The sequence below is a fragment of the Patella vulgata genome, chromosome 7 (genome assembly GCF_932274485.2).
Source record: "Patella vulgata chromosome 7, xgPatVulg1.2, whole genome shotgun sequence".
Taxonomy (NCBI): domain Eukaryota; kingdom Metazoa; phylum Mollusca; class Gastropoda; family Patellidae; genus Patella; species Patella vulgata.
Window position 1 is genome coordinate 59,760,814 of NC_065885.2, and position 19,462 is coordinate 59,780,275.

Consider the following 19,462-nt stretch of genomic DNA (forward strand, 5'->3'; position numbering starts at 1 on the left):
GAGATTTTGCAGAATTCTAATCGTCAGAAAACACCCCATTAATTCATTAATTGCGGTGAGCAATTTTTTTTGAGACCGACTATTTTTTTGCCATGGGGTGAAAAACATTTTTTTCAAACATGATAAGTCGACAAGGTTATTTTATACTAAAGTTTTGCGTGAGTAGAGTGACGTGTGCAGTGAGCACTTATTTTGATACCAACTGCTCATATCTTACGACCGACTGCACTGATTTTGCGACCGACTAGTATTTGGGATCTATTCTGGCATTATTTGTTTACCTCATTAATTCATTAAGACGGCGATGCATAATTTTGAGACCGACTGCAGTGACTGCACTTATTTTGAGACCGACTATTTTTCTCCCTAGGGGAAATTTTGTTCTTAAGACCTACATACTCACAACAGGGGCGTGCTGGCAGGGAGTTTAGAAGGACGGTGTCCTCCCAGGCCCCCATTAAACAATAAGTCCACCCGTATAAGCGGGCCCCCCTGAGAGCTCTAATATTCACGCGGAAACCCCTCGAAAAAATTGATAGTGCGCACGCGAAAAATCATACATACACAACAATTAGTAAAATATATTATGCTGACGTGCAAATGTCTGTCACCTTAAGGTGAAATGGTCTTTGATACATGTATTCATGCCTCGATATGTATAAGATGCAATTTATTATTTGGATAGAAATACATTGTATTAGCATTATATTAAGCAGACCTGTCATGAGTGTTTTGTGTAGTACAGTAGTATGTCCTATCATCAGCGTACGAGCCAGGGGGGCAGGGGGGCAGCTGCCCCCCTAACTTTCGGGCAAGCTGACTTTTCGGGCAGACGGGTAAAGTGAAAAAAATTTTTTATTTCATCTACTTGGCAAAATAAAGTGCCCAAAATCTAATAAAACACTAATTTTACGGGCTGGAATAGCAGTAAAACGCGTTTGCGACCGTCAGATATTGCAAAAAAATCTTGGGCGGTCCATACAAGGTCAGCTCCGCTTCTTCGTATTTCGAAGAAAACATTCACCGCTGTCTGTAAACCTGAAATTTTTCGGGCATTTCTAATTTTGCTTCCCTAACTGTCATCGAGCCCTAAAAAAACACTAATTTACTTTTCTTTTAATTGAATACCACGAATTTGTACTGAGTTGACTATGGATTAAAACATTTGTCTGGAGTCACTCTAATTTGTGCGACATTTTTCGCGCATCGATTATTATTTGTGAATGCAGCTGCAACAGTCTGATTGGGTGGTTGGAATTCAGAGTGCGATTTCGGTTACAAAAACATTGGATATTTTGGATACTTTTGGAGTTACTGACACGGGCTAGAATAGCAGAAAACGCATTTGCGGTGGTTAAATTTTCAAAATTTTCTCCGGGAGGATGGGTGGGGCCCCCATACCCCGCGACGATTGATTGGTTGTTTGGAATTCGGGTCAGCCAGGTAGGCTATATTGGACCAAATTGAAGTTGCTGTATTCACAGGCTGGAATAGAGGTTAAATTTTCAAAATTTTCTCCCAACAATCCTGTCTCCGTGGACTGTGAACGATTGATTGGAATTCGAGTCAGCCACCTTAATTAGACCACTTTGAAGTTGCTTTGTTCACGGGCTGAAATACCAGGAAAACGTGTTTGCAGCCGTCAAATATTCCAAATTTTTCTTGGGGGGGGGGGGGTCCATGCAAGGTAAGCTTCGTTTCTTCGCCTCTCGTGGAAGACCGGCGCCGCTGTCTGTAAACCCGAAATTTTTCGGGCATTTCGGGTTCTGCCCCCCGAACTGTCATCGGGCCTGTACGCCTATGTGTCTTATAGTCAAAATAGCAGCATAAATTTGGAAAATATGATACCTAGATTTCTCCCAGAAGTGCTTGCAAAACACGTTTCCCGTTGTCAAATTTCAAAAATTTTCTGGGTGGAGAACCCCCCTACCAGCGGCGCGCCTTCGGCGACCGACGGACCTGTGCAGTGAGCACTTATTTTGATACCGACTGCACTTATTTTGCGACCGACTGCACTGATTTTGCGACCGACTATTTTCTTTCCTGGGGGGTACACCCCCCCACACTTACGCCCCTGACCCGGGTACACTTGCCTCAGCTGTCACCAAACCACCCACCCTTGACCAATGGCTAAGGATTGTGTACAACACTATAGCCATGTCTGTAGGGTCGCCTGTGCAACCTCGTGGGTTTTCGTTGGGTTCTCCGTTTCCGACACTGCTTGATGGCATTCAGGACCCAAGATGTCAGGAATACAAAATACCTTGCCATTCGGGAACCACTGTGTCACTGGACACGAACCAAATCACTTCAAGACTAACATGGTGCAATTTTATTTCAATAATTTACTTCTGGAGGAAAACGGAAAACTGTGTACTCGGAGAAAACCCACAACCTCATGTGCAAGAGTCTTTAGAAGTGGGAGGAAACCAGTGTACCCAGCGAAAACCCACAAGGTTAGGCAGACAACCTTATATGCTGGGGGGGTTTTATTAGAAATGATAGACACCAGAGAGATCCACAAGGTTACGTACGCGACCCTAGTGCGGGTGGTTATAGAAATTAGAGAACACCAGGTCTGGAGAGTGATTAAAACACCAAAACTTGAATCGATGACCGATCCTATGATCTTATAGATCACACGATGACCCAAAACCAATCAGGCCAAAGAAGACAATATACACTATACAGTGTTTCAGGAGGGAAATACTGCCTACTCTTTATTTTGTTTTCCAACTGTCAGGGATCATGAAACGACTGCCGGCTGATAAAAGATGAGCTAATGAAAACAGGCATACAACATGATGTGTGCTATGAGAGCAGTCTTTTGCCCAAACAGTGGTTTTACGATCTATTCATATTTCGATTACAAACTGTCATGCTATGCCAACTTGTACACAAGACCTCTACACTGTTTCTTGCCAGATTTTCAACTTGCACAACTAACAAGGGGGATCACGGTGGCTAAGTGGGTAAGGCGCTGGCTCGCTAGCCTGGAGGTCGGGTGTTCGATCCCTGCATTGGCCGAGAAAGTTCATCCAGATTTTCCGGCGTGGTTTCCCCTTGTCAGTGATGCAGGACGGAGGGCCTGACAAGGACAGCTGTCTAGTCATTCGGATGAGACGAAAAACGAAGGTCCCGTGTACACATTGGCGTGCACGTAAAAGATCCCTTGACAGTTGGAATTCGATATAAGAGTAGGCCGTAGTGCCGCTGTCCGGACAAAATTTCCCTCATAGCACACTGTATGGCGTATGCCCGTCTTCATTAGCCCAGTTCGGAGCAAAACAGTAGGACGTTAAACCCCATTTCATTTCATTTCATTTCACAACTAACAAGGGTAACTTTCTCGGTCAACGCTGTGAACAAACCCCTCCTCTTCTTGTTCGACGAGTCTGCATCGTATTTACCACTGCAGCTCCCGGATAAAATCAATCTGATGAAAACACATATCCTATTTCGTTTCGTTTATATAGATCAAAATTTCATTTAACTTGTCTTTACTACACTAGGAACTGGAAGAGTTGTTATCATTGACGTGTTCTGGATGATGTGAGGGATTAGCCAATGAAACGGTCTGTTACGGCGAGTTCTTGACCTTTTGATGCAAGGAACTGTGGGTAAACCACATTGATTGATTAATCAATGTCTGACGTCATAGGGTCAAAAGCCATTCATACGACCATCGAAAGTAAAGGAAACGAAATATAGATCTGTATTTTAATCTGACTGAGATAAAATATAAGTGAAGACGAGTATTTTGTTTGAAAACTTATAAATTGTTTGTTTATTGATCATGTGGATAACATATACATGTAGATAAATAATGAATGACAATAAACAAATAGAACAACACCCTGTTTTTATTAGGAAGACCAAAATATCCACTCATATATGATGCTGAAACAAACGGGGGGAGCTACAGAAATTATAGAGTGATGTCCCCTTGTCTATAAAAACCACGGAAACGTTCAACTTGCTTGACCTATGTTCAGACACAATATTAAGTTTGTGATTTGACTGATTCTTAATACAAGAGCGTAATTTCTTGTTGGCTATGATATTTGTCCATATATATTAAGTATTTCTAATTAAGGATCATTATTCATTACAAAAAATCAAAGATGGATGCATGGGGCCTTGTTACCAGGGATATATTCAAAGATGGATACATGGGGCCTTGTGACCTGGGCCTATACTCAAACGTGGATGCATGGGGCCTTGTTACCAGGGCCTGTATTCAAAGATGGATACATGGGGCCTTGCAACCAGGCCTACATTCCAATAACTTTTTAAGTCTTCCAAGAAAAGTCGGAAGGGGAAATTCAGGAAAAATCTCATTACATTTGTTTTCAACCGACATTAAAAGAAAAACCCTAATAAAGTTGTAGCTCCCTATATATTGATGTGTCGAGGAGGAATTGAGAAAAAAAATCCAAACATACATATACAATTTTATAAGTAGCCTACAATATTCTAATACAGTGGACCATTTTCACATTTTCTCAGAAACACCTCAAATTTCTCACTAACTGATGTCTCTTGATTGGTAGAAAGGTTCCATTTACATGTGTACATGAATTAAGTCCTGGCAGATAGTGAAACAATTCAATGCAATCGTTCAACAATGCCTGTTGGTAGAAAGGTTCCTTTTACATGAAGTCTTGGCCTAAAATCCCAATTTTGGTACGGCTGATTGCATTGGGTATGAAACCCAGAGGAAAAAGTTAGCAAGAAAGTTGAAGCATTATTGGTTACAATCAATGGATGATTTGGATCGTAATTTTGCATATGAATGATAGTATTATGTACATGTTAACACGAGGAGACCCATTTCTCAAAAACGTAAATATCCGAAAAATAAAAATAGCACCTCTTTGACATTTGGCTGGAAAGCCAGAGTAAATGTACTCGAGTCCTTCACAAGGGCCATAATGTATCCTTCTTGGGTGCTCAGATTTCAACTGTCATAAGGAAAATAACACTGATGGCAAGCATTGAAATTGCACCAATGCGCGGCCAAGGTCCAAACATCAGACACCAATCATTTAGATAACTTTTTTCTATTATTTCAAAGATGGCTTGTCGGACTTCGATAGGAATTGTTCAGTAACGTCCTCAAATGGTGCCCAAGGCACATGTTATGCCTGCCAAATCTAAGATACATTGGTTGATAAAAACTTCCAAGAGTGTAAAGTGAACATCCACACATGGAGTTTATTATAAGGCAGTGAGGGTGTATGATTATCTACAGACGGTCTTCGTATTCATCATCACATATCTTATTCTAATCAAAAATTCAAGTTTTTGAGAAAAGGTTCTCCTAAGAATCACAACCAAGATTTAAATATTCAGATTGCACATAAATGTTTGATTTGACTGATATAAGAATATTTAATATATTTTAAATGCAGAGGAACATTAACAAATATGTCTGAGGGGGTACAAGATCTTTATCAAAGCCGGTTTAATATTTCAAATATCTTAAGAATCATTCATAAGCTTTTAGCAATATACATACATGTATTTAAAACTAATTTTACAGTTGCACACTACAGACTAAATTCCTATCAGATTGGGGGTCTTTTTTTAAGTATATAAATATATTTAGCAAAGCAGGAGTATAAATGTACATTGATGTGAATATGGAAGCCAGCATGGTTTTAGTAATGTCTGTGCATCTTGAATTACAAATCAGAATTTTGTTTGTATTTTGAAATTAAATATCGTACAATCTTTATTTATCAAATTTTATATTTATATTTCTTATTTCCATCCAACTTACTCGCATTTTGTTTTGATCAAATAACATAACATAGGAAGAGGTTACCCATCATTAAACATGCATAATGCAAGAGCTCAATCTGCCTGTTGCAGGTCTTTCTTTAGACGCATTCTTCCGAATCAAGCACTGGAAAACAAAGAAAAAAAAAATATTGTGATTCTCGTCTGTTATGTGTGAAAAAATTTGATTTCTACAATCCTTATCTGCTTTTGCAGGTCTTTCTTTAGGTCTGAAATGTTATATAAACTATTAATTAGACATTTATTAACATGACAAGACCATAATCAAGTCTCGATGCCATTGGATAGGTCAGATTTTAAGTAGATTAGAACGGTTCTGACATTTATTGATTTTATCTAAATTTTACATAATGTATCTTTAAGATGAGTTAAAATAGGGCCAGAAACAGAAATGAATTGGGGTTTAACTTCTACTGTTCTCTACCAACAAGGCTAATGGAGAGGGGCATAGGCCGCATGGTGTGCTATGTGGGAAATTTTGCCCAAACAGCAGCACTATGGACTGCTACTGCTATTATTCCCACTGTCAAGGGTTCGTTTACGTGTATATGTTGGGATATTGTTTTTTTTCCCATCTGAATGACTACACAGGTTCGACATATAGGCTACATCCTGCGTTTGGTACAGACACCAAAATCACAAGAGCTAACTTCTGAGACTGATGCATTTGAAAGGTAAGTAAATATAAATACAATATTTGGCAAATAAAATATTTTATAGATATTATTTCAAGTGTAAACACAAATTAACGATTTGTACTCCAGACCAGACAAAAAGGAGGCTACTCTTTAAATGATGGAGTCATAGAGGCATTGGCAAGGTTCAGGCAGTAAAAAAAACAAAAATGTACATTTTATTCAGTAGTGTGCAACTGTTTTTTTCTTTTCTTCAACACAGAAAATTAATATGAATGATAAATATTCAGAAACGATATGAAACCATCAGTTTTTATTTTTGCATCGTGATGAATGAAAAAAATTCCGCATTTAAATGTGACCATCGGGTATTGCACTTTACAGAAATCTTAAAGTGGCTGATCACCATTTGCATTTTACGGACAAAATCAAATTGATTATTTAACATTTAATTAAGAAAACAAAATCTAAATATCAATATTGGATAATCTCCTGGCATGAATTCATTCAGATTAAAGAGAAAGAAATGGGGTTTAACGTCCACTCAACACAAACCAGGTCATATTGGGACTAACATGTAGTTCAATTTTATTTCAATAATTCGCTTGCGCGTAAGGGTCTTTAGCAGTAGGAGGAAACCGGAGGACCCGGAGAAAACCCACGAGGTTGGACAGGCGACCCTACTCCTTGTCACATATAACCATGGCAGTTGACTCAATGACAGACCTTATGATGAGGTTGTGTGTAGGGGTCTTCAGCAGTGGGAGGAAACTGGAGGACCCGGAGAAAACCCACAAGGTTGAACAGGCGAACCCTACTCCTTGTCACATACAACTGGGGGAACCATTTAGTACTAATATTCTTTTTAGAGATTTAACTTTCACAATATTTCAAATGACGATCAGCCACTTTAAGATACAGAGATAAAAAAAAAAAAACTCTTGAAGCATGCAAAAAAAAAAATAATATATAATTATTATCAACATATTAACCATTTGCATATATATATATATATATTTTATCATTGTAATAATTATTCATATATTTATTTATATATATATAGAAAACTAAGGTTTAAAGTTACCACGGCAATGCATTTTTTTCACCCTGGATACATATATAATTACTTAAGCCTGATTCACAAAAAGCCCAATTTTCTTATAAATTCCACAACAAATATTTAAGCAAACTGCATTTTTATTGGCTAAAACCTAAAGTAAGAATACGCTAATATTTAAATTTTAGCCAATGAAACGGCTGCATCCTAAAGATATATTTTGCTGAAGTTTCCATGAGTATAAACCAAGTCAGCTTCAGAATTTAATATCCTAACACCCTGATAAGTTTTTTAACCCAACAGAAAAAAAACAATAAGCTACTACTTTCGAAATATATCCTAATAAGAATTGCCACACATTATTTTGGCGTTATTTGAAACCAGCACTACATTTATCACTAATATTCCAATTTTTATTTTGGCATTATTTGAAATCAGCAGTAAGATTGTCATTAATATTCCAATTTTCAAGTTTAAGGACTCTCTTAGTTTTCACGGGAGAAAAATACTTCCAGGGCTAATAAACACGTTTATTTACATATTAACAAAGGTTTTTACATATCGACAAAAAGTTTTTAACAATTTATAACTTAGTTTTACTTACATACACAATATAGACATTAATAATATACACTTTAAATAGTAATTACATTTAATAATAATAATAAAAAAAACCCGACAAGGTATATGTATATAATTCGTCCGATCATCAAAGGCAGAGGTTTAACAGTCTTGTCTTCATTAGATCCAAGATCCACGGAAGCACACATCGGAACAGGGAAGCACACATATCCAGATTATAAAAGAACAAACATGCAGGGTTTTTTTTTTAAATGTTATGTTTCTAATTAATCCTCAAGAATGTCTTTTCCACAAAAAAAACAAAAAGATTTTAATTTCCTCTATAAATGATTTCAAATACTATTTATTTATTATTATTAATGTCTTCAAATAATAAACACTTTAATATCTTTGCCACAAAGAGACATGTATCCAAGAAATTAATTAATACCTCTGAGCTAACAATATCCAAGAATTTAATACATTTGCACTTGAGATATACATGTATCCACATATGAATATTTTTCCCCCGCCAAAAAGATATCCAAGAATTCAATACCTTTACAAGACCTATATGACGGACACACAGAAAGATCTCCAGAGAAAAGCACTATCCTTTAGAAGTCGAGATGACCATAATTGTTTCTGTAACTTCCAATTAAATTTTCTTGCATATCTGGTAAATATTATATTTATACAAATTGTTTAATCAATAAAAATGTTGGGTTTTTTTTTAACAATATGCACAGTAACTATGGTAACAGTATCATTTAAGAAATAACACACTGCTTGTTCTTTGAGCGACGACGTCTTTGTCGAGGTTGAAGTGTTCGAGATCGACCAATAGCCATGTCATCGACATAAGAAATACGGGGACCACCCTGTCTAGGTTCGTAATAATAGTCAAATTCGTCTGAATCACTTGAACTAGAGCATGTACTACAACTATCCTCGTCGTCATAGTAACGATAGCGACGATATTCTGTTTCTGGCGACCTTCGATGTCGTCTAGTATGATGGTCGCGTCCGTGGCCGCCACCCCGATGTCGCTGGGGTTCCACAAATCCATTGACACTGGGTCTTCCTTCAAAACTTCTACTTCTGGGATACCTTGCGGATGACCCTCGTACATGGTGACCTTGAGGTGGAGGTCGGGTTATGGGGTTCATCTTTACGTCATCAGGGAGAGCAATATTAGCCGCATTACCTCGAGCATGTACAGCAGGAATTTGTGTTGGAAGCTCTGGGTAACCTCTGATTGTTGGACTAAGCTGTCGTCCTGGTGGTGGTTGTGATGGCAACGGTGGCGGTCTACTCACACCAGCCCGATCATCATTGATATCAAGTTGGTTCATCATGCAACATGCCTGCATCTCCATAACCATACCAGGAGGAGGCTGGATCGACATATAGTGATTGACGCACAAGTTTTTCTCCGAGCCACTCTTGCTCCGAGAGCTGTGGCTGCTTTGACGATCTGGGCTGGGTGTTTCTGGCAAGTGCTCATTGGTCAGATCAGGCATCGAGTATTGGGAGAGTCGATTGCGCTTTCGGGCTTCTTGATACATCGAATTATCCCCGATTTCCTGGTAATTAAACGAATAAACCATTTCTGGTTCACCAGAGATTTGTCCCTGGGTTGTTTCATAAAGTCCTGGTGCGTACACCTCACTATTACTACTTGTCGCGTAACCTTGATCTTTATCCGATGGAGGATTGCTGTCCGATATCGTATATTGTTTACGCAACACTTCATGTATATCCATATTACCCTCCTGCATCACATGACTGATAGGGGAGCTAACTCTCACTGCTTGTATATCCTGTAAATAGTCTTCAGGTCTACGAGGTGTCTGCGTTTGCATAGAACCAGCTCGTGAACAAGCGGCTGAACAGTATATAACACCGTGTTTGGGTAAAAATGGTTGTCCTAGTAACGATTTCTGACATGTATGACATTTAAAACATTGTTCCGTAGCGTGCCAGTGTTGACCTTCATGGGTCATTTGACCTTGGTCCACACCAATATGGTCTCCGCAAGTGTCACAGTATTCCGCGAACATCCTCTGAAAGCACTGACAGCAGTATGGTCTCCCCTGTCGCATGATGTAACGTTGACCTCCCAACTGGGTGTCGCATTCAAAACAACAGAAATGTTTCATATGCCACGATAAACCTTCGGCCTCCGTACATTCATCAGCAAATATAATCTGAAACAGAACCAACACATAATTAGCGACAATTTATTGTTAGAGATTAAACCCGGGATCCTCAAGAGAGTTTAAAATAAAAGGCAGTAGCCTGAAGGCAATCATGCAAATGATTTTTAATGTAGCTATCTTTTCAACTTTCTTGGGAATTTTAATCCCAGTGCAGCTCAAGCTTGGTTTTCATGTCATGAGGTTGGACAGGCAAACCTACTCCTTGTCACGTACAATCGGGGGAGTGAGAGAGATGGGGTTTAATGTCCACCCACACAAACTAGGTCATTTCGGGACTAACATGGTTCAATTTTATTTCAATAATTCGCTTGTGCGTCGGGGTCTTTAATTAGCAGTTAGAAGAAACTAGAGGACTCGGAGAAAACCCAAGAGGTTGGAAAGGCAAACCTACTCCTTGTCACGTACAACCAGGGAATACTGTAATGATACTAAATAAGAAACAGCCTTGACTGTCAACTTCCAAAACAAGAGTAAAATGTCTGGTTTACAACCAAATCATAAATTCAACTTAATATTACCTCATCACAAGCAGCACATCTTGGTTTTAACATTTCAGCGTGATGACGTCCACAGAATAATTCTCCATCTTTAAAAAAATATATCAGATCTACTAATAACTCTCCGCATGTTGAACATACAAAACAAGATGGATGCCAACATCGTTCATGACCAGCTCTTGATGCGAACACAGCCATATCTCCTCCAGGTATTTCATTATGACACTGAAATAGTAAACAAAAAAAATTTATGATATATTCCTTGTCTTGTCTTTTTATCTAAACATTTATAGGGACGGTCATACAAGCGTTCTAACCCATAATCCCCGAAAATCAACAAGTTTTCAGTCAAATCAACTGGCAGATTTGACTAAACATAGAAGCGTTGTAACCCATAATCCCCGAAAATCAACAGGTTTTCAGTCAAATCAACTGGAAGATTTTTACTCAAATGTTGTCCTGAAATTATATTTGAGTAAAACTTGGGTACACCATTGAATATTTACTATAAGGTGATATAATTCACTAAAAGTCACTTAACAGAAAGGTTCCATCCACTGAATTGAAGCCCCGGTAGTTCGGTAGGTGTGGCGGTGGTGGCTCACTAATCAGGAGGTTCTGGATTCAATCTAGTGTCTAGTTATTTGGATGGGACAAAAACAAAACAGGTGTAAGATCCCTTGACAGTTGGAAATCGAAATATAAGCGCAGGCCGAAGCGCAGCAGCTGTCAGGGCAACATTTCCCTCATAGCCCACTGCATGGTGTACATGGATCTCTTTTTCTGGATAATCTATACTACTGGAAAAAAAACTAAGCTTATATAATGTATGAATACATACCCTTGAACAAATAGTTCCTGTCATTGTGAGGGGTAAGGGTCGTACACTTCCCCGTCCCAGACATTCCCGCTTTCTCTGAGCACTAAACATTCGTAATTCACGTTTCTCCTCTTCCGATAGACTGTTACAATATCGGACTTCGTTATCATGGGGAGGTAACTGTTGAAGTAACTGTCGAACACGATATTTCTCTCCATTACTGTTTAAATATGGCACCTTATCATCGGCAATGGCGCCAAAATACTGATGAACCTGAAATATTAAAAGATAAATAAATTGTAAAAATAGTTGTAAATTGAAAATTAATCAAATTAACTGAAAATATTAACCGATCGTAAAAACTTTCATTGTCTCAATTTGGCAAACAAGATTTTAATTTGACCCTCCTACCCTTTAGAACCATTTAATTCATGCTTCAAAATATTTTTTGTTTTAACTTGTGATTGGCTGGAATACACAGTGTGTTAACCAATCATAGCCTACAATACATATAACTGCTGATTGGTGGATAATATGCATAGTGTTTTATTCAGGCCTGGAGAAATGGTTTTAGATGTACCCGACAAAATATCAGGTACTAATTAACTAGCAGCAGACATATTCAACTTTGTGTTAGACATGTTATAAAAGACAAATTTTTGCCAGATAAAATGACAAGTGCCAATTGGATTGTGACATTGTCAGTGACCGTTGCTTTATTTCCAGGCATGGTGTTAGCCAATCACAGCCTATGATACATTTAACTCCAGATGTGAATTAGACTTTAACCCTTCCTTGTCTAGAGAGGATATTCTGATCTCTGCCCACAAATATTTAATTACTTTGAAAAACATCTTTGCGGTGGATTTCACATCTTTGTTGTGTTAAGGATGGGGTGAATATTTTCCATCTGTGTGTAATTAAGGTATTATATAAAGATAATTAATTAGTAATTAACGTTAATTATAATATATTAGATGGTAAGGTAGCCAGATGTAACATGTGATATAACAACATCAGTCTATCATAATAAAATCTATTAGTATTTATAATTATTCAAAACATTCTCTAATATTCTTGGCTTAACTTGGATCATTTGGCTACATAGCTATATCTTTTTAATGTACAATTTAATTTCAATAAACTGCTTGAATTCAGGTCTTTAGCAGTGAGAGGAAAAGATAATGAAACATTATTCATAATTATTCAAAACAATCTCTAACTATAAACTCTTGGCTTCACTTTGATCATTTGGTCTCTCTTCCCTATCTGTCTGTAGCGTGTGGGCATTGAGTGAATTGTTATATTTGTATTTCTGCGTAGCTACAGTTTGTTTCAATGCTTGTCTTTCATAAACAGGTCTTTACAATAAGAAATGAAATGAAATGAGGTTTAACGTCCTACTGTTCTGCTCCTAACCTGGGCCAATGAAGACGGGCATATGCCATACAGTGTGCTATGAGGGAAATTTTGCCCGGGCAGCGGTGCTACGGCCTACTCTTATATCGAATTCCAACTGCCAAGGGATCTTTTACGTGCACACCAATGTGTACACCGGACCTTGTTTTTTCTTCCCATCCGAACGACTAGACAGCTGTCTTGACTCAATGACAGACCTTATGATCTAAACCTCACATGTTAGACCACTCGCCCATCCAAACCTCCTTTTTAAAAATAGATAGGGAATATGTGGAACAATAGATGAGGGTCATCACAACATACAGATGGTATAGTTACTAGGTTTCAAAGAGGGGGATGGGGGTGGGGGTGTTACCATCTGTGGATCCAAAACACCATTCAATTTTTTCTCTCACAGAATTGACGAAATGATTCACACACAATATAACAACATCTGCGGTGTGTTATCGGCCTCTCAGTTATTTCTATAAAACTTTAAATCCAAAAACTTCTGTTAGAATGGGCTTCAGGTATTTTGCATGTTTCACCTGAAGACAATGACAAGCAGACGTACAGTTCCATTATATATCTGTGTATAATCTGAACCATACGGACTCGCACGCACACACACGTTAGGCCACAACAATTTTATTTCTAGTTTTTGAACGATGTTTTATTTCAAATTTCAAAACTTAAAAATTTGTGGATTTAACATTTTTGAGAAAAGCCACCAAATATTTCTGGTATTTTAAGAAAAAAAATTGTCATGAAATAGGAAGCCAAATTTAAATTCTGAGAAGAGCAGCCACATATATTTCGTATTTCAATTAATATTTGTTTCACATCAAACAATCTGATTAAAATACAGATCTACGTTTTTTTATATTTTCGATGGCCGACACTACATGAAGATCTGACCAGTTGTACTGGGAGGACGTGTCAGGGGTCATACGAGCGACTTTCGACCATATGACATCAGACATTGATTAATCCCTCAGCGTTGACGTTACTAGGGGGTTTACCCACAGTTCTGCTCAGAGCACGCCAAGAACACACCGTAACAGACTGTTTCATTGGCTAATTCCTCACATCAACTAGAACGTCTGTTATATAACAACTCTTTGAACTATAAAAACCAAAATGAAATAGGATCTGTGTTTTAATCAGATTGTTCAAGAAATAAAAGAAAAACTTTTAATCTAAGAAGAGCAACCACATATTTTTTGTATTTCAATTAATATTTGTTTCAGCCTACAGAACTCGTAGGTTATTCCCATTTCAATTTGGTGTGGCCTTATTTTTTACCATCTGGTTGAGGTAAAGCATAAAATCTTTTCCCGCCCCTTCTCGGTCATAATTATAGCTTAATTACCCCCGTTCCTAATGGCTGAATTACACCCTTCTATAACACATATACCAGCACACAGAAAAATGTGAAATTTAAGAGATTGTTCTCGACTCGTGGAATCTGGTGAAAGCCAGGCTATTAGATATTAAGTGAATCACAATTTAGCAGGATTATTTCTTGGGAGGTCTTAATAAGCAGGAAACCGTGATAATTTGGCCAGCATTTAATTTTACTCTCTTTATCTCAATTCTTTCTGTTTATTTGGTATTCAACTGGCAAATGCTCAGAATAAATTCAAAAAATTCTAAATAAATCTTTCATTGATTGCGTATGCCGCCCGTGATTATGACATTTTCACTAAATGCTTTTTACGTTAGTAATTTTAATATCCCTTTTTTTTTTTTCACATACATGTCAGAAATGTTTAGCGAATGTGCTTCCCTGATGTTGCGTTACATATTCCTGCGATAAGAAAGAGCAACAGAATTCTTATCTGATGTGAATATTATGTAAATTCTTCATGTGGGAACTGAAGGGTGTGTTCTAGTTTGTACATGCATGTTTGATAATAGAATATTATAGAATGCATGTGTAGCATGTTATATCTTAAAGTCACCATGTCAGCTACAGAATCACATGAAGGCATCATATTATGGCCATCATTTTATATAGCTAGAGATATTATCGAAACTATTTATTTGGTTTAGAGAGAGGGGAGAGAGAGAGAGAGAGAGAGAGAGAAATAAAGTTCAACAACACAGACTAGGTCATTTGACATCCACTCGACGCAATCTAGGTAATTTCAGGACTAACAAGTAACGTACAGTAAATTTTATTTTAATAATTTGTTTGCATGTAGGAGGAAACCGGAGGTCCAGAAAAAACCCAAGAAATTAAGAATTAAGCAGGTGAGTTGAGTTCTTGCTACGTACAAGCTTGAGTTTGGAAACACGCCACTTTATCTAAAGTGTATGCATTAGACCACTTTCTTCCCCCCCACCCAACTTTTTAAAGACTCCAGAAAATAAAAACTGTAAATATAGCACATACAAGTCTGAACCTAAGAATAAACTCCGACCATTTTGACAAGTTAACAAGTTGGGTCAGCTGGTCGAAGTGTCAAGCAGGTGCTATAAATCGGAGTAGTTGATTAGCCGATATATACAGGTAAACAGTAACCAATATACCTATCATTTGTTACTTTCCCCATCTCTCCGCCCAACCAATACATACAAAGAACATCAGATTGGCTTCACTCTATATCTAAGTACTGCCACATGCCGTAAATACTTGCCACACGTTCGTTACAGCGGTGATGGTTGTATATATAACATGTACTGGTATTTAGAGGCTAGTTGTGTCCAGAACGATAAGTAATTCTACTAGTTTGACATCCACTTATTACCTACATATCACTACCTGTATCTAATCACTCCACTAATCTACCTGGCTGACTACATCACTGTACTATCGCTAAATAAAAGCCTACTACTGACCACTCATCTATAGTGGCTGTAAAATGAAATGTGAGTAAACTCTAAACGAAATATCAGCCAAAAAATGGTTCAGTTCCATTCAGTTTTTACAAAGATATGATGAATTTAAAATTTTCCAAAATATGCCATCCTCTGAAATTAAACAATTGTCCACAAACATGCAAATGATGATCAATAATTTTAAATATGTACTGACCAACCAATCAAATCATCTACGTTTAACGAATCAAGTAATGGCAGATTCGTGCATCTGTACAGAACATCATTTGGGATCAAAAGAAAATATATTCATTTTTGAGCTTCAGGTAGATTTGCAAGGCAATTTACTTTTCTAATTTCCATAAAATATTTACACTTCAAATTGAACCTGCACGTACATCACCAGGTAAAAACATCTGATCTCTACTTCAGGTAAACCATGAAGCCCATTCGTTACAAGGCATTAGTCATACCTTTCTACACATATTGCTTCTTACATTACCTATACCAATTACACACACGAGAGCAGGATGCTATCCTCCTCCACCTTAACTAGGGCACAATTTACGAAATATACTCTTCAAAAATTAAATCTAATTTAAAATCTAAATGAAATAAACAGGTGCTTCTGAAGAATTATGTATGATTTGTTTTTCAGGTTATTTCAAAAAGCAACTTAAATTGTGTTTGATCAAAAGTACACAAAAATTGTTACCAATGGCAACTATTAAACATAGAAATGGTATCAGGTGTTCAACACTGAGTAAGCATACATATCTCCAGACAAGTCATCACTCACTAGTCTTTAGGATGGAATGAAAAACTGAGAGCCACCAGTTCAAGAATAAAATCATAAGTACCATTTTTTTTTTTTCATTTCAGTGCTTGGATATTTTTTTTTAGGTTATTTCAATTTTTGACATCAAATTGTTTGATCCAAAAATAAATCAAAAATTGTTACCTAGGGCAACTATATAAACAAAGCAGAATCAATAGTACCAAAATAAATCTCAATTTCTGTGCATTTTAAAAACTCAAGAAAATAACATTTAAAGAGTTTAAACAATCACAGAAATTTTTTACTATTTATAAGAGTGTATGATACCATAAACCAACTTTTAACAAATGAAGAAAAACATTTCTATATTTTTGTAATTGGCCTATCATGTTGATGTTCTGAGCAGCTGCTAACCATGTGCCTGGTCGACCATGTCTTGGGCTACAAAATGCCAATTTACTGCCTGTTTTTCATTACACGGTATACAGCGAGCTAATAAAAGATGCAGCCGTCTTTTCACTGGATATGGAGTTCTGACGGTATTCATCTCACCTCTATCGGTAGCTACCAACTTTTGATGGTAAGGTAACAGACTACAGATGGGGTATCGTCTCCCCCGGTAACTACCAACTTCTGATGGTAATCTAAGCGAATACAGACCACGATTGTTCTTACCAAAGTTTATATTTTCAGATCTGAGTTTTTACACATGTATTGTTCTAAAACTTGTAAACAACGAAAGAACACTCATTTTATCAGAAAGACGCTGTTAAAAAAAATCCCAAAAAACAGCGCACTTGAGATTTCAATGGTATAGCAGACAGACAAAACAAAATGTGAAAACATGTCGACTATTTCTCAGATCTCAAGGTACGACTTAAAACAAGGAAATTCCTGACATGTGTTTCACCAAAATTTGTCTCGATATACTAATGTAATTTAAGGTGTATCTCTTTCAAAATGTCTGATGCTTTTTGCTTGTTGTCGATCTTGAAAGTAAATCCAATTTCATGTGAATCAGTTAGTGTTTTTTATTTCATTTTCAAAATTATTTGTTCTGTTTTCTGTTCTGTTATTAAGTTTTCAAGTAAAAAAAAATATTTTTCAATGAAGGTGTGGTTACTCTTACTAAAACACCCAATACCATTATGTCATACACATGTAAGTTACTACAAGAAATGACAGGTATTGTACACAAGGCAAGGTGTAGTAACTCTTTCGAGAACTTTACACCTGATACTACTATATTATAAGTTACAAGAAATGACAGGTATTGTACACAAGGCAGGGTGTAGTGTAACTCTTTCTAGAACAACTGATACTACAGTATCATGTAAGTTACAAGAAATGACAGGTATTGTACACAAGGCAGGGAATACTAACACATTCAAGAACATCTCATATCACTTGAGTAATTCACTGCCTACCTGAACCTTTACAAAAACATCCCAATAGTATCCCTTTAACCAGCAGTGTTCAAGGTATTTCCCCATTTCATGTTGGCAGGCAGCATTTAATTCATACCAAGGGTGGCATACATTACCCAGATAACTCGACAAAATCAACTCTTCTCTCCACTCACTCAGTTTTAGTTGGGATTTGTGGGTTTATTAATACCACCGATGGGATATTCAATTGAGCAGAAAATGAGGAAATAGAGAATTTGTTTATTCAGAAAGAGTAGCTTTTATCTATAATAACTATAGCGGTTACGATTTGGTAAACAATGTTGGTATACTCCAACAGGTATTATTACATCCTTATTGCCGAGAAATTCTTTGGGTTTTTTTTTCAAAAATTTTGCTCAAGATCTTGGTTACCTCTAGTATTCTAGAGATTTTTATTCTTCCAATCTGCAGTGTTTCAACTTTTAATATCAAATTAAACAGGGCTATAAGTATAGCCTACAGGATTTCATGTTTTAACATTTCAGTGCTATAAAACATACAGAATTTTGTGTTTTAACATCAAATTTAAAATTTCAGAGCAATAAAATGTACAGGATTTTGTGTTTTAACATCAAATTTAACATTTCGGGGTAATAAAACGTACAGGAATTCATATTTTGACATCAAATTTAACATTACAGGGCTGTACAACGTACAGACTTTTGTGTTTTAACATCAAATTTAACATTTCAGCTCTATAAACGTACAGGATTTCGTGTTTTAACTTAAGATCTTGAATCCCTCCAACCATCTTACAATTTGGAGCATAAAGCACCAGTCAGACATTGTCAGGCACAAAATCCTGGCTTTGTCAGACAGAACTCCTCAGACATTTTGTCTCACACAGATTTGTCTTTTTTCAGTGTTTTTACTAATATCTATAGAGAGAGAGAGAAATGGGGTTCAACATCCACTCGACACAAAGTAGGTCATTTTGGGACTAACATATGGTTCAATTTTATTTTAATAATTCGCTTGCATGTAGGGGTCTTTAGCAGTGGCAGGAAACTGGAGGACCCGGAGAAAACCCACGAGGTTGGACAGGCGACCCTACTCCTTAACACGTACAACTGGGTAATATAAATAAAGCCAATTGACTCAATAGCCCCGTTTACTCTGGGCACGGTACCAGGCCGCGATAAATTTACATTTTAGTGGTCTAGACTGGCACGGTACTCAGTACGGCATGCTTATGTTTGACCCATTTACACTACAAAAAAATAAACCGTGCCGTGCCCGTGCCTGGTACCGTTGTTCCTGGCACGCTTAAAATTTGTAATGTAAACAGGGTTATTGACAGGCATTATGATGCAGCGCGCACACGTTAACCATCCCATCCGGCCATCCAACCGCCCTTATATCTATAATATAAGTTACTAGTTCATTACTGCCAGACTTACATCATTATTATAATATAC

General features: G+C 37.2%; 1 protein-coding gene across 2 annotated transcripts in view; it reads right to left on the reverse strand.

Moving 5' to 3' along the window:
- Positions 1 to 3,703: 3,703 nt before the first annotated feature.
- LOC126827525 (prickle-like protein 2) overlaps positions 3,704 to 19,462 on the reverse strand; it is a 119,289-nt gene continuing 103,530 nt past the window's right edge. For both annotated transcript variants that reach the window (XM_050556967.2, XM_050556969.2), the window contains 3 exons: positions 11,619 to 11,870; positions 10,799 to 11,002; positions 3,704 to 10,268 (listed from right to left, as the gene is read on the reverse strand). In XM_050556967.2, coding sequence (XP_050412924.1) covers positions 8,829 to 10,268; positions 10,799 to 11,002; positions 11,619 to 11,870 — 1,896 coding nt within the window. In that variant the 3' untranslated portion in view covers positions 3,704 to 8,828. The remainder of the gene's footprint in view (positions 10,269 to 10,798; positions 11,003 to 11,618; positions 11,871 to 19,462) is intronic.